This window comes from Haemaphysalis longicornis, unplaced genomic scaffold (assembly GCF_048455015.1).
Source record: "Haemaphysalis longicornis isolate Haplotype H1 unplaced genomic scaffold, Haemaphysalis longicornis Haplotype H1 scaffold_2, whole genome shotgun sequence".
NCBI classification, from domain to species: Eukaryota; Metazoa; Arthropoda; class Arachnida; order Ixodida; family Ixodidae; genus Haemaphysalis; species Haemaphysalis longicornis.
The window spans coordinates 79,978,937-79,994,423 of NW_027526295.1; the positions used below are offsets into that span (position 1 = coordinate 79,978,937).

Here is a 15,487-nt window from a genome sequence, read left to right on the forward strand (position 1 = left end):
CCATCTATAAACAGTTGAACGCTTAGTTAAAAGTTCGTTTTATGTATTTGCAATGGGGCACTCAATAGACAATTGGTTTGAAGACTGTTGAAATGGCTGTGCAGCACAGGTGGGAAAGCAGTGGGAATGCTAGCAATTGGGGGGAGCGGCAGGAGTAGAAGGGCTTGGTTTGGCTTTGAAAAAATATGGGCGGCGATGTGCAGGGGTGTCTTATGTAGAAAATTTGCCAGTGGGATATTGGTTGCATAACTGTTCGTCTTGTTAGGCCTCTGTAAAACAGGATTCACATGACGGAGAAGTCCAGTCTTTCTGGCCTGTGGAGCCTGCTCACGTGACCAGTTTTGGACTCCGCTCCTTGGTGGGCATCGTCCGCGGATGGTCCGGAAAAGAAAATGTCACCACATCTTTTCACTCGATCGCATCGCATCTCAGATGCACCTTCTTTTAATTGTCAGAATTGTTCGCCCTGCTTTGGTTGCAGATCTCCAGCGTGCCATTGAAACCTACCGCAGGTGATTTTTGTGAAGTATACACCTCCTTTCCTTCTTTCGCTTCACTGACGTCTCTCGACGCCATGACGAGAGTTTTGGTTGTGAGTGATTCAATGTTGAAGGACCATGTGGGGTTCTTTACATTGCGTTCTGCAGCGAGTGTTGAGGTCATTGCATTTCCTGGCATAAGGATAGAGAAGGTTTTCCCGTTGGTTTCTCAGAAGCTTCAAGGTGTTGACATCTTAGTGCTGCATGTTGGAACAAACAATGTTGGAGAGTGTGCGGCAACACGCTTTTGCAGATTCCGCACATTAACATCCAAGTTGCTAGATGTCAACCCGACAGTCAGGCTTGTGCTCTCTGCCACCTTGCCGCGGCAGATGAGCCTCCGCAAAAATGACAAATGGGCACTGACTCCAGAGGACTTGGAATCTTGCAACAGTGAGGCTGTGGAGACGAATCTCTTGTTGCAGGAACTGTGCCGCAAGGAAGGGCATCTCTACCTGGATGGCTCCGGGGAGCCATGGCCGCGGCTGGTGAAGTTGGGTGGTGTCCACCCCAACAAGCGTGGCAGTGAAGTAACTGAGATTTAAGGGAACCTGGGAGCTAGCTTTGTTGCCACACTGTACTACTGGAAAAATTTTTGATTCTTTTGATCCCCATTCCTGATATTGCAGTCTTCTTTCCAGATGCTATTGGAGCTCATGCCAAATGCCTCATTTGGTGTTCTTGTAGCTGCTTTGTGTCAGTTGCTTGTTCATTCAGACATATAATTGATTTTTTTTTCCAATGCAATACTTGGGCCATTGCAACATGTCCCAGGAAGTTTATAAAGTTTTAACCACTTCATAAGCTCTATTTTAAATCATCTTAATCACCACGCACGAGTCGGAAACACCCCTTTTGAAATACACAGCCGCATGATGTGTAAGGGCTTATCGGTTCAAGACAGGTTGCATTCGCGTCTAGATCCTCACCACACCGGTCAGCTGAAAGAGGCACGCCTGTGGCAACAGTTTTGAGGTATTAGCAGGAGCCAGTTTGATGCATGGAGGGGTTGAGGCTTACCACTATGGCAGCTATTCGTTGGCTACTTGTATTTGCATTAAGGATCAATGTTCACAACATGATTATTGCCCCTTTTCGTGCAGGGGTAACCTTACTTTTGCCCAGAGTTGCATTCCTGTAAGCAACAATGCGCTGTAGCTGGAGATACCTGTGCTGCTTTGCTTTACGGCTACCACTGGCACTGTGTTACCGCTGGCTATGTTGCAGTAGCATGGAGCTATGCTGACAACTCAGGTGCCTCCATTAGGAAGTGATAACACTGGGGTTGTGGCGTTGGGGTGACTGCCCTGGTGCTGGTTTCATTGTGGATATGAATGTCATGGTGTGTGGCCTGCATCGTGCAGGTTCTTGGGCAAATGCTGTGGCGGGGCATTCGCCAGGCGGTGCTGCAGGTTCACGGGTGCCGCGAAGAGCAGGTGTGGAGGGACCACATCGTGCAGGCGGAGCACGAAGAGCTGCTTCGCCAGTATGGTGACCAGACGAATCTCATGTCCGAACATTGGCTTGGTGAGACCAATTTTCCTCGTCTTTAGAGTCAGGTGAGCAGTGGGTCACTTACACAGGCTAGTGGTACAACCACATGGGCGATGGTTGCAAGGCGGGATGCTGCGCTGTCCTGCACTCCGGGAATGCCAGAGAGACGGGCAGACATGACAAGGATGGAGACATGTGAAAGACCTTGCAATGGAGACAGCACTGCTGTTCTTGCCGTGGGGTCAGTTGGAAAGCGTGCTGTGCGTGCGCCTGCCCTGGTTGGGGGCCTTTCCTTCTGCCACAAGGAGGCTTTTGCAGCCAAGCAGTCATGGCAAAGCAAAGCCAAAAGGGGCTGCTAAAAACCATGTTGCCAAAGTGCCTGGTCAGGCCCCAGCTGTGCTGCAAAATGAGCACCAATGCACCGCAGGCGACACTGCCCTCAGCTGCCCACAGAGGAGCATGCTGTTCATGCCCTCTCTCAGACATGTGCTAGCCCTTTGCCAAGACAAGATTCGTGCCCCAGAACATTGCAGTTGCAGGAGGCACAGGGCTTAGGCAGCACAGCTGTAAGTCAAAAGCCCAGGGGACCATCTCAGGTCTCTGCTGCTGGCCTAGAAAGTGTCGAAGCAGATGCTTCAGCCAACTTTGTTTTCACAGGGCCGCTGAGAAAAAAGCATGTTGCACATGCACCTGCTCTCGTTGGGGGCCTTTCAGTCTGCCACAAGAAGCAGAAGGCGTTTGCAGCCAAGCAGGCGCAGAAAAGCAAAGAGCGCAAAAGTTCTGATGTCAAAGTGCCTGGCCGGGTCCCAGATGTGCTGCAAAATGAGCAGCAATGCACCACGGGACAGCAGCAAAACACCACTTTTAAGTGGTGTTTGGGTGCAACACAAGAAACAAACTGCCACTCCACCAGCAGATACGCAGGCTGAAAACAAGCTGGAGTGGGCACCTAGACTTGGGGCAGCCAACATAGGCAAAGTGAAATCTCCAGAAGCTCTGACTCAGCAAAACCCCCCACAAAACAGTGAGGACGTGAGAGAGTCCTGCTGCAAGCCCTGTGCTAGCAGCTCTGGCCTAACAGCAGCTGAGGTGTGCCTTTCACAGAACATCCATGAGCGAGCTATGCACTTAAATGGCACTGTAAACTGCAGTGTCTTCATTTAGGTCTGTTGCAACAGGGGGAGGGCATATTAGCAAGGGCTGTTTTTTCAATACCTACCAAGAATTTTAGGTCAGTTTTGCAAAGTGGCAAAAGGACGGGTCTCATCCTTTGCATATTGCTAGGTCGGAAAAGAATCCATTCTGCGCTGGCATTCCCGGTGAGCCATTTCCATATTTTCGGGTTCATTTTACTTGCTGTCATGCAGGAAAACCTGTGGTAAAAGGAAACAATATTCGCCCGAAGCACTGCTACAATGCACAATGCTGCAGTGTCAAGCTCACTCTTCTTTTCCGTGGCCCTCCACAGTCATGTTATGAGGTTGTTGATTTGGTGGAGGCTCATAATCATGAAACAAGTCCTAAGCTCTTCATGTGGTACCCACGAAACAGGGCCTTGCCAAAGAGTGGCGGATTAGATAATGTAGTTCTTTTAAATGCCAAGCCAAAAGACATCAAAGAAGCCATTTATAAAAAAACAGCTGCATATTACATCGCAGGATATAAAAAATAGAAGGCATAAATGTACAGGCACATAGAAAATTAAGGACAGCCAGAATCACAGATCACTTCTTTTAGAGCATTTGGAAGGAATAGATGGTTGGAGGTTTCATGTTGAAAAAGACACGTGACAACCTGTCGTTTTTATTGCTTCAGTCAGAGCACATGAGACAGCTGACAGAGAAATACCCTGAGGTCCTGTTTTTTATGGAACTTGTAAAATTAACCTGGAGGGATACGTTCTGCACTCAGTTCTTTGTCAGGACCCGACTGGTCATGGCCGGCCTGTGTGCTATGCATTTGTTCAGCGAGAAACTTATGAAGTATTAAAATCAGCCTTGGAAAAATTTTTTGAATTAAATCCTATCGTAGAAAAAAAGTGTAAAGTTGCTGTAATGGACAAAGATTTTAATGAAATGAATATACTCTCTGAGTTGCTGCCCAGTTGTAAAATCCTTTTGTGCACTTGGCATGTTCTCAAGTATTTGCAGATGAAAGTCAGGCAGTCTTGTTCCAATACCTTGGATAAGGATAAAGTAAACAAGATCATTAAATCTTTAGTCTTTGCACATGATATTGCTGATTATGATAAGAAAATGGTGGATCTTAAAAAAGAGTTGCAGCATGACGATGGACTTGTGCAATATTATCTCAAGAATTGGCACGGCTGCAGAAACATGTGGGTGCACGCCTGCCGTGCTGATTTGTTCAGCTTTGGCAACAATACTACTAATAATAGAATGGAGAGCCACAACCCAAAACTCAAGCAATTCATGCATCGCCAGATGCACCTTCTTAATGCAGTAAAAGCTCTAATCAAGTATGTAAACGATGACATGCTCTCCTTTAGCTACTCCCAATTTCTAGAAAGGAAAGTTAGCATTGATACTGCCAAGATAGATAGCTTCCATTTGGAGGTATCAGCAATTTGTACAGAGTATGCAGGGAAGGTAATTTATATGGAGTTTGAGATGTATCAGAAAAATCCTGAAAAATGTAGCATGTCTGGGGGCCAACATGTTGTTAGTGGGCTAAAGAACTTGCATACTGTTTCTCTTAGTACCACCACTTGTACTTGCATATTTCACAACCAGTACGGACTTCCTTGCAGGCATATATTCGCTGTTAGGTTTAAACTTAAAAAAAAAAGCTTTTTTGACATCAGTTGTGTGCAAGAGCGGTGGCTAAAATCTGGCTTTTTACAAACTTCTGCAAAAAAGCCACAGAATGTGGTGAAAAAAGTGACAGTTAGTAAAACTGCAAAGGTAAAAGCATCTTTAAATACTGTAGGTGCTAGATATAAATATGCATTAGCACACCTACTTCAGCTATCAAAAGCGGTAGCAAATACCATTGCAGAATGTAGCCAAGGAGAGTTTCATGAAAAGCTTAAAGAGTTCGACAATTTCTTTCATAAGGTGGTAACTTACCCTAGAAATAAAGTACCCCTTGTGAGTAAAAGTGCAACGCCAGTTAACGACAGCCCGAAAATCTGTGAAGCGCAACGGCCCTCAAATGCTTTAAATAGTTTTGTCGATTCAGTGTGCGAAAATAGCACGCTACTACTGCAGCCTGTACATCCTCATATTCTCGAACATGATTACTGTAAAATAATAGATGTAGCAGGTATAGATTGCACCGAAACTACAAACGATAAAAGCAAATTGTCAAATGCTGCAGCTCTTGTAGATGTAAATACCACTCCTGCCCTACAGAAACAATCTGTGCTAAACATACCACTTGTAAAATCAGAACGTGGTAGGCCACGCAAAAGAAAGAGCACTGTAAGCATTAGCAGACCAAGTAAAAGAAAAAAAAAACTTTGAGCACCTCTATCAGCTACATCAGAATTCAGCCACAGTCCCCTCCTGTGGTACATGCGGCACTACAAGGTTTTCTTGATGGCAGGATGTTTTCAGAAATGTGCACAAATCATCGAATTAGTCCTCCGGAACTAAAGGCATTACAAGGAAGTGAGTGGCTGTCTGACTGTTATAAATGCAGCACAATCAATTATTTCTACTCAATTTCCACACAAGTGTGGCTTTCAGGATGTTCTCCATGGTCAAGGGCTAAAATTTAAGATGAAGAAGTTTATTCACATATTACATGTTCCAAGTCCTGGCCACTGGATCACTGTAACTAATTATGGAGCCCCTGAAGACACAGTTTTCATTAATGATTCACTTGATGAACCTGCTCCTGAAAGTGCTGTCCGTCAGGTAGTATGTTACATGTTACATGCATACATATATTACAGTTATTACAGAATCTCCTGCCTTCCTCAAGAGATTCTTTTCTGTACACACAGTGTGAGGAGCATGAGAAAGATATTAAGAGCGCACCCGCCTTGAAGAAGCTGGTAAAACTTGATGCACAAGTGAAGAAAACGATGTCACCGTTGAAGTGCATTTGCAAAGGAGAAAATGGCAACAGCATCAGGTTACAATGCATGAGAAAGCGGAAGCATTGCTGGACCATGTAGAGAAGTTAAGTCTCTGTTGTGGTGCTGGCCTCGAACCTTCGTCATCACACAATGAAAGTTACTTTCAAAGAACTCCACAGTCATAACACAAGAAGGCCTGGTCACTGCCTGCATCCACTGTAAGTATCAAAGGAAGCTAATCCTGAACCAACTGTCCAGGAAAAGGCTCCCCAAGGTGACCATGGCCAAGACGAATATTCGTCGCAGTCGTCGAAGAATGAAGGCTAAGTTCACTGAAGTGAGGATGACCCTGAGTCAAATGAAGGCGAACAATGCACGAGTACCTAAGGAAATGCAGTTTGGAAAAATTCAGGGTCTTCCACAGAAGCAACAAGTTTCCGTGAAGACTTGCTTCGAAGCAGCTTGCGGAAATCGAAAAAGAAATGAAGTATGACGAGGAATGGCTCTTCGAATGCATATTGATGTGTGTGCGGAGCCCCAAGCTCTATGAACAATTAAGGCACCAAAACATCTGAACTTTGCCTGGTCACACCTGCCTCAACAAAGCAGTGCAGCATTTTAAGAGTGAATTTTGGTTCAGCCCAAATGTTTTCATCACCTTGAAAGAAAAGGTCAAAGAACTAGATTTCAATCAGCACGGGGTTGTCGTCTTCTATGAAATAAAGCTGTCGAAGCACATTGACGTAAAACATTCTGGTTAAATCTGCTGGTAATTAATGTATCGACAATGATTCATCGAATTGTACATAAACTAATACTGCCTGCAGTCTCAGCAATAGTAGCATGTGCTGAAGTGGCACAATTTCTTTTCGCGTAGTTCGTAGTTCACCTTTTAAATGTCCACAATGTATTATTTTGTTTCACTGTTTCTCAGACGCAGGCTGCATTGATGGCTTCGTCAACCTTGGCAATATTGAGGACAAGAAATCTGGCAAAAAACTTGCTGACCATGGCCTGGTGATTGTGTTCTAACCATTTACAGGTACAGCTTGTAGAATTACAGCTTCAGCATCAATTCTATTTAAAATTTCCTGCCATAACTTGACCAGCCATGAGGATTGCGCGGAACGACGACACAAAGAGGAGACAACAGGACGAGCGCAATACTCATGGCTGTTCAAGTATCAGACCAACTAGCCCGTCAACAAATCTTCCTGCCATAACATAGGCTTTTCATGTAGCTGGAGAAAGTACTTGAGAACTACATTTTATGCCAGCTGAGGATTTGTACTCATTGGTTTGTATTTTCGTTCCAGGAAGTTGGATGCAGATCACAGGTGTCTTCGCCTCCGAAAGTAACGCAATGGCAGACGTACTCTCAAAGATTGTGCTCGAAGCCACGTTACTGTGTAAACAAGCGGGGCTTCATGTTGGTCGTGTCACATGTAACGGAGCAACTTGGAACCGCAGCATGTGGAATATCTTCATCATAAAAGGCTAAGCAACTTCATTTTTATGCATATATATCCCAATACTCATAATCAAGCTGCATCATGTGTGGGACTTATTTGAACAATGGGTAGAGTGCAATACAGCTGAAACACTTTTGTGATCATATCATCTCCATCCCCTTTTGGAAACACAGGGTCTGTTAGAGCATCACGTCGAAGTGCCGTCACCCGGTGAACGACACCAGGGCCCTTCACTTTTTTTCTTACTTTCCCTACTTGTCAAAGAATGTGAGGAACGTATTTCTGCCAATCGGCTTCAATACACCCAAAAGTAGATGACGCTCAGACGTCCCAGCTGCTGACGCTTCCAGCAAAGTGTACACCGCAACGGTACACAGGACCTAGCCCGACGACCACAGTGATTAGTGCTGCTATAAGACAAATACGACTTTTTGGAGCTCCCTTACTAACCTTACAGCACATGGCAACGTTATTCACTGACAAAACTAGCATCAAGCCGAAATGTATTTATGAGAGGAAATTGGACGCAGTCGTTGGCTGATTGGCTGGAGAGACAAGACTAGCAGTGACGCACCAGGTGGCTCGAAGGAAACCCTTGAACCCTTGCATACAGGCTTCTGTGGCTTGTGCTTCACGGAATCGCTAGCGCTTACAGAATTCCCTGCTCATACTATTTCACCAAGAAACTCAGCGGCAGAGACCTGTTCACATGGACAAAGGAAGTGATCAGAGCTGTTGAGTCGTGCAGATTTTTGATTGTGCGCATTGTGGCAGACAATTAATCTGCCAATACTACAGTGTTTATTGAGGCTGATATGAAGTGGCTGCCTATCGCATCCACATGATCCCAACCGGGTGATCTTCCTAAGCCTTGACCCATGCCACACACTAAAAAACGTTTGTAACCAATTTCTTGAACGAGACCTGACAGAAGGCGTAGAGGACATCTCTGGCATACTTGTCCAGAAGCTTTACGAGCACCAGAAGGACATGACAGTCAAACTGTCAAGAAATTTAACCAAGACGCATGTCTACCGTACGAACTTTGGTAAGATGAATGTCCTTCAGGCAGAGCAAATATTCTCTACACAAGTGATGGATGTTTCATGACGGACAACTCTGCAGCAGAGAGGGCCGCACTGCAAGCTACATGGCCTGAAGTCGTCTGGCTCCTTTGCCACTTGCATGTGGCCCAGGTAGAGTGGCGATGGCTCCAGGCATCTTGCAACAAAGTCAGCCAAGATGAGAGGCGAGAACTCGCGAAGGCATTTCAGAAGGCACATTTATTAACTGCATTGCATACAGATGGCCTGTTGTGACTACGCGATTTTTTTTTTTTCAAAACGTACAGTGAATGTTTTTGCATTTTTTACAAGGAGTCTGTAAAAATTGTTAAGCATAGCTGTTCTTGTATCAGTGCAGTGCAACCTCAACACTGTTCAATCGACTCTCGTTAATACGAAGTTTATGGGGAGTGCAAAGCACTTCAAATTAACCAAACTTGCAAGCAGAAGATATAACTTTCTCGGACAGGTTGCCTGTGCTGACCACAACAAGGAAATCCAGCACAGAATAGTTATAGGCTGGGGTGCACTTCGCAAACACCCCCAATTAATGAAAAGTAAGCTACAGTTATTACTGAAAAGAATATAACCAATGTGTCCTGCTGGAGATAAGATATAAGATATGGAGCAGAAACTTAAGGCCTTATCAAAAACTTGAAAGCAAACTTAGGTCGGAGCAATGGCAAATGGAAAGAAGAATTATATGAGTAACATTAAGAGGAAATTAGCTTTTTAGATTTGAGAACAAACTCGGGTAGAGGATATCATAGTCCAAATTAAGAAAGAAAAAGTATATATTTGGAGTGGCGATGTAGTGAAGTAAACAGCAACCGGTGGACCACTAGAGAAACACAGTGGATATTGGGAGACGGGACTAGAAGAAGGGGAAGGCGAATAGCACGATGAAGGGATGAAACGAGAAAATCAGGGGGCAACGAATGGATTTGAGCAGTGCAGGACTGGAACGGTAGGAGGTTGATGAGATAGGTATTCGTCCTGCAGTGGACGCAATAGGTTGATGATGATAAATGATTCGCAGTCCCGAATTAAATATTTGCACACCATCACTCTATATGATTCACTGCACGAAGTTCACTTATTCGTTTGGCATCTTTTGCAGATCATGTACGCTGCATCAGCAGCAGATCTTGAAGCGGCCATCGAGCAGCTGCATGAGATGAGCCACAAGGAGTATGTGCAGTGAGTCCCCACCTTGAGTGGGTGCTTCTTTTCCATTCCAACCTCCTCACCAGGGCCCCAACACTAACAATTTTGCCGAGGCACCGATCCGCATTCTGAAGGACGTGGGGCTGCATAGGAGGAAAGCGTACAATGCTGCGGCCCTTGTGGACCTTGTGGTAGACATCTGGGAGAGCTATTTCGGACTTCGGCTGCTGGACCATGCGTACCACCGTGTGCCTGCCCATCAGCTGCTCTACCACAAGCTCCTGGAAAGGATGCCCTCCGGTGCAGCAGAGATGATCCGGCCCCTTGGGGACAGCAAGTTCGAGGTGCCCAGTGGTAAGCTGGACGAGGACACAGTGTACCAAGTGTGTATGGACCTGGGGATGTGCACTTGCCAGTCCGGCCAGCAAGGTGCTTTTTGCAAGCACCAAGTGCTGGTGCATCACCGGCATGGAGGAAATTTCCCCAGCGTGCCGGTGGTCACCGCCAAGGACAGGCACCAGCTGGGATTGTTGGCCCTCGGAGGATAACTGCACTGACGGAGATTTCTTCTGGGACTTCCGCGACAACTTCCGGCAAGAAGCCAGCACCAGCAGACCTACCGGGCAAGGCCAACCAGCTCAGCTAGAACCGCAGCGGCCCATGGATACCGAGCCACAGCTGGAGGCCCAGGGCTCAACTGGGAGCTGTCACCAACATGAGGCGTGGCTTATTCTCATGCATTTGCTAAGGCTTAATAATTGCCACCCTTGCTAAGTAATTAGACACTTAGGTAGCAACCTGGCACCTAAGCAAGACACAGTTCTCCAGAACAAACACACTCCACTCTTGCAAAGAGCTAGTTATTTTACAACAGCGCACATGTATTGTTTCACGGGTCCCTTGTAGTTAAATTTATTTTTATGGAGGGACAATTCCTGAAACTAAGTAGAAGAAGGGTACAAGATGCCGAAAAAGGCACCCTAAAAATGAAGACAGCCACACTTGACTATGTAGCATCACAGCAAGCATGATGAACAAGCTTTTTCAATACACGTAGAGGGGAGTGAGAATGAAGTAATCATATGATCATATGTCACAGCTAGTGTAGAATTACGTATGCTGACCGTCGTGCCTCTTCTGAGGCCTTATGTGACATAAGGGTGCTAAACGAAGGAGGAATAAACTTTCCATTAAACAGCAAGGTGCTGGTGTAAGCACGCCATCAGAGGACCCTCCCTCTCTACGTAGAAGTTCACGCCGTCGGCAACCACCCGATCGTTACCAGTCCGAGGACTTTCGCAACGGAACTTAAACTGTGGGGGAAGGAATGTGATAGCGCCGACAGGCGTCGTCTGCAAGTTTCGTTATCTCGCGGATAAGCAACCGCCAGCGCGTATAAGCAGCGCGCACTGTGAAAATAAACTTGTTCGTGAGCTGGCTGCTGTCCACTTGCTCGTCACGCCGCGCGCCTGCATGCAGCTCTCACCGCACGGAACACGACACAGTAAAGATGTGAGATGAAACAAATTTGGAGTTCATCTGTGGGATGTCCTGAACAAAGTTTACATAGGATGCTGCGGAGCTCCTGAAGCAGATCCAGGAGGAGCAGTGGCGCCAGCACTCCCTGGCTGCTGGCAACCCATATTATGCCACAGCCCTTCGGAAGATGCTAGAGCAGATGCGCAAGATCGGGAAGGAGTCCCAGGTGGTCACCTCATACCTGGCCATGAATGCAGCCTGCGCCAGCGCCCGGAGGCGCGGCCGCACCATCAAGGTGCAACCGATTTATGCTGCCGAGAGTAGGGCCCTTAATGGATTTGCTGGTAGGCTTCATGGTTGAAAACCTACGTTAGGCAATACCTTTATTAATTTGGCAACAGTAAAGATGTGAGATGCAACGAATTTCGAGTTCATCTGTGGGATGTCCTGAACAAATTTTACGCAGGATGCTGCGGAGCTGCTGAAGCAGACCCAGGAGGAGCAGTGGCGCCAGCACTCCCTGGCTGCTGGCAACCCATATTACGCCACAGCCCTTCGGAAGATGCGCATAGATCGGGAAGGAGTCCCAGGTGGTCACCTCATACCTGGCCATGAATGCAGCCTGCGCCAGCGCCCGGAGGCGCGGCCGCACCATCAAGGTGCAACCGATTTATGCTGTCGAGAGTAGGGCCCTTAAAGGATTTGCTGGTAGGCTTCATGGTTGAAAACCTACGTTAGGCAATACCTTTATTAATTTGGCAACAGTAAAGATGTGAGATGCAACGAATTTCGAGTTCATCTATGGGATGTCCTGAACAAATTGTACGTAGGTTGCTGCGGAGCTGCTAAAGCAGACCCAGGAGGAGCAGTGGCGCCAGCACTCCCTGGCTGCTGGCAACCCATATTAGGCCACAGCCCTTCGGAAGATGCTAGAGAAGATGCGCAAGATTGGGAAGGAGTCCCAAGTGGTCACCTCATACCTGGCCATGAATGCAGCCTGCGCCAGTGCGCGGAGGCGCGGCCACACCATCAAGGTGCAACCGACGGCATTGCCAGGCGCACTGCCATTGTTGGCAGTGCGCCTTGGAAAGTCCAGCCCACCGCTTCCACTGCTTTATGCGTCAGGGTCACTGCCTTAACATTGCCTGTTACATGCGATCCAATCATAATAGCTATTTTGGTTTCACCGTACTGTTGTGCTCATACTCCCTGTGCATCCCAGTGCGTTCCTTGTATAGTCTTGATGACTTGGTTGTATGGTGTTGGAATATGTTCATTACATATTTCCTCAATTTTAAGTGCTTCAATTTGCATGGCCTTCTAATTATTTTTGGAACTGATGAGCAGGCATGCTTTTCTAGGGGTTTTTCTCAACTTTTGCCCTCCAAAAGCACCAATGGTCAAAGTCTCCTCTTTCGTGACTTCGAAGCCTAATATCTTCGACGCATCTGCAGTAATAAAACTGCATTGTCTTCTGCCGTCGAAGAGAATTCCACAGCGTCCCGACAATGCAGAACTTGCGACTGCTGCAGTCAAAGCCTGGAGTAAAACCGTGGGGCCAGGTTGTTAAAACAGGCTCCCGGGAGTGGAGGTCACATTTTTGCTTTAGGAATGTCTGACGTGTACATGGTGGTTACACGCTTTCGTGAAAACTTATCGCACCGCAATATACCTCAGCATTACTTTGACAGGCGGCCTTTCTTTACACATCGTAAGCATCGACCTTCCTTGGTGAGAAGCTGTTTCTTGATGTGTTCTGCTCTTTGCAGTCGCAGGTGTGTGATCGATTCTTTGTGGTTTGGCAGAACAAGCATTGAGGGTGTTTGCTGAAATTTGCAAAGCTGACACGCTGTGCGCATTACGATGTCATGGTTTAGGCAGCTCTTCCAGTGTCACAGTAACGTCTGAGGTTCTTGCTCCGGTATGGTGCTTGCTCCACGACTTTTCGAAACTGGAGTTGATGGTCAATGAAGTCGAGAAGCTGGTGGAGTTCTTGTTCAGGCTGTGTTGGCTGGTTCTGTGGGGCACCTATGCCTTCAGTCGTGGTGAATTGTTTTTCGGTGGGTTGAAGCGTTTATGAAACTCCAACACCATGTGGCATGGCACTACCTTCAGACTTTGTAAGTGCCACTGGGCCTTGTTGTATGACTGTCGAAGTTGGTGTACGTTCGAAGATGACGAAACTGGTTGCCCCTCTGGCAAGAGGGGAAAGCCTGAGGTTGAAGAGGGTAGGTGACAGTACAGCACCTTGAGGTGTACTGTGGGTAAGGGTAATGGGAGGGGATAGAGTGGTTCCAAGTTGTAACTGAGCTTGTCAGGAGGGGAGTAACAATTGAACATAAGAGTAGAGACAGGAGCCACAGTGAGTGTCTTGGAGGGGGGAGAAGATAGTGTAGTGAAGGAGGGTATCAAAGGGCCTTTTGTACGTCCACCGTCCCACCGTCATGAGAGCATGCATGAACTAGATGTCTTGAGGACTGAAAGAAAGTTTGCTGAAGAGGGAGGAAGGGGTCTTAAGTAGACATATGGGGAGGTGTGATTGTGGGGAAGGAAGTTGGTAGTGTCGAGGTCTACGAGGCACGCGAGAACTATGCGTTTCGTCTTTCCCTGCATGATGTGGAAGTCGCTGTGTGGGTGTCAATGCACTTAATGACAAACTTGTGCTCTTCTTGAGCATGTATATACCGTATTTTCTCGCATATAACCCGCACCAAAAATTGAAAAAATTCGTTCGAAAAGTGGGGGTGCGGGTTATCTGCGAATATTCTGGGAGCAGAGGTCGGCTTCACGGCAATGCACGGCCTGCCATGCAGTCCGCATCCCCATCGTTATCGTCTGGTGCAAAGCCAATAAGAAGCCAACACAGGCCATAGACAGATCCCCTCCATAGCGTTTATTTGGACTTTTCGCATGCTTTGTTTGGTTTGGTCAACAGCGCCTGTTGCTGTGATTTGCGTGCGCTTTGTTGCAAAGTTGTTGGGCCCCCAAGTCAGGTGTGGCCAGTTTGCACCGTTGGTCAGCCTTGTCTGGTGAGGTACCATGAGTGGGTCTCGGCAGCAATCTTTCACCGCGAAGGAGAAACTGAAGATCATAGCTGCTGCGGAGGAAATCGGCAACAGAGCTGCTGCGAGAAAGCACGACGTCAACGAGTCCTGCATTCGCGGCTGGCGGAAGAAAAAGGCCTCTATCGAAAGGAGAAGTGAGCATTTCACGGCCCGAAGACTGGCGCGTACCCCCTTCTTGAGACGCAGCTTGTCAAATTCATTGATGAGCGGAGGAGTCGTGGCCACGCTGTGTCGACGGAGATGGCGCAGATGGAAGCTCTGAGGTTGGCCCGGGAGATGAACATCCCACGCGAGTTTCGTGCGAGCCGTGGATGGCTTCAGCGATTCATGGCCAGGCACGGATTTTCGATGCGGGGGCGAACGACCATGTGCTAGCGGCTTCCCAACGCCTACGAGGAGGAGCTGTTGAACTATCAGCGTTACGTCATCGGGCTCAGGAAGGAGCACAACTACTTGCTGTCCCAGGTGGGAAATGTCGATCAAACGCCCGTGTACTTCGAGATGCGCATGGACACCACTCTGCAGAAAAAGGGCTCGAAATCTGTAAGCGTGCTGACGGGCGGAAACACCAAGCTACGCTGTACAGTAATGTTGTGCGCTTTGGAGGACGGCACCAAACTGCGCCCGTATGCAATCTTAAAACGCTACCCAGTACTCCACTGCCACCAGAGATTGTTGTACGGGCGGAAGACAATGCGTGGATGAACAGTGACCTCGTCGGTGACTGGCTTCGCACGATCTGGGAAAAAAGGCCAGGCGCCATGTTGGCACGGCGGTCCATGCTGGTGCTGGACTCGTTCCGAGGCCACTGCACTGACACAGTGAAAGCGCGCCTCGCTGACAACCGCACGGACCTCGTGATCATACCAGGTTGCATGACTTCCATGCTCCAGCCACTGGACGTGTGCCTAAATAAGCCGTTCAAGGCCCACGTGAAGCGGCTGTGGAAGAAAGGAGTCCAAAGCCGCTGTAAAAGAAACAATAACTCTATTTACACTACATCTCTATGAATGCCCATCGTTTCTTTCCGATCACCCTCGTCTTCCTCCTTTCACCGAACGCTGCACGATCAGACGTCCTCTTCTTCATTAGGGTAATTGCCCTACGTCCACCGCAAAAATATAACAGCGGCTGTATGCCGAGTGGATGGCCAACGGCCTTT

At 47.5% G+C, this 15,487-nt stretch overlaps 1 protein-coding gene, 1 long non-coding RNA gene and 1 pseudogene across 2 annotated transcripts in view; 2 read left to right on the top strand and 1 right to left on the bottom strand.

Moving 5' to 3' along the window:
- The first annotated feature begins 426 nt into the window (after positions 1 to 426).
- Positions 427 to 2,871, top strand: LOC144168095 (uncharacterized). The gene is made up of 2 exons (XM_077697166.1): positions 427 to 1,069; positions 1,883 to 2,871. Exons 1-2 carry the CDS (start codon positions 575 to 577, stop codon positions 2,090 to 2,092), a joined length of 705 nt encoding a protein of 234 aa, XP_077553292.1. The 5' UTR covers positions 427 to 574; the 3' UTR covers positions 2,093 to 2,871.
- On the top strand, positions 2,244 to 4,186 carry LOC144168096 (uncharacterized; annotated as a pseudogene).
- LOC144169018 (uncharacterized) overlaps positions 4,086 to 15,487 on the bottom strand; it is a 39,983-nt gene continuing 28,581 nt past the window's right edge. Inside the window, exon 4 of the long non-coding RNA XR_013322341.1 lies at positions 4,086 to 4,212. This is a non-coding gene — a long non-coding RNA (uncharacterized LOC144169018). The remainder of the gene's footprint in view (positions 4,213 to 15,487) is intronic.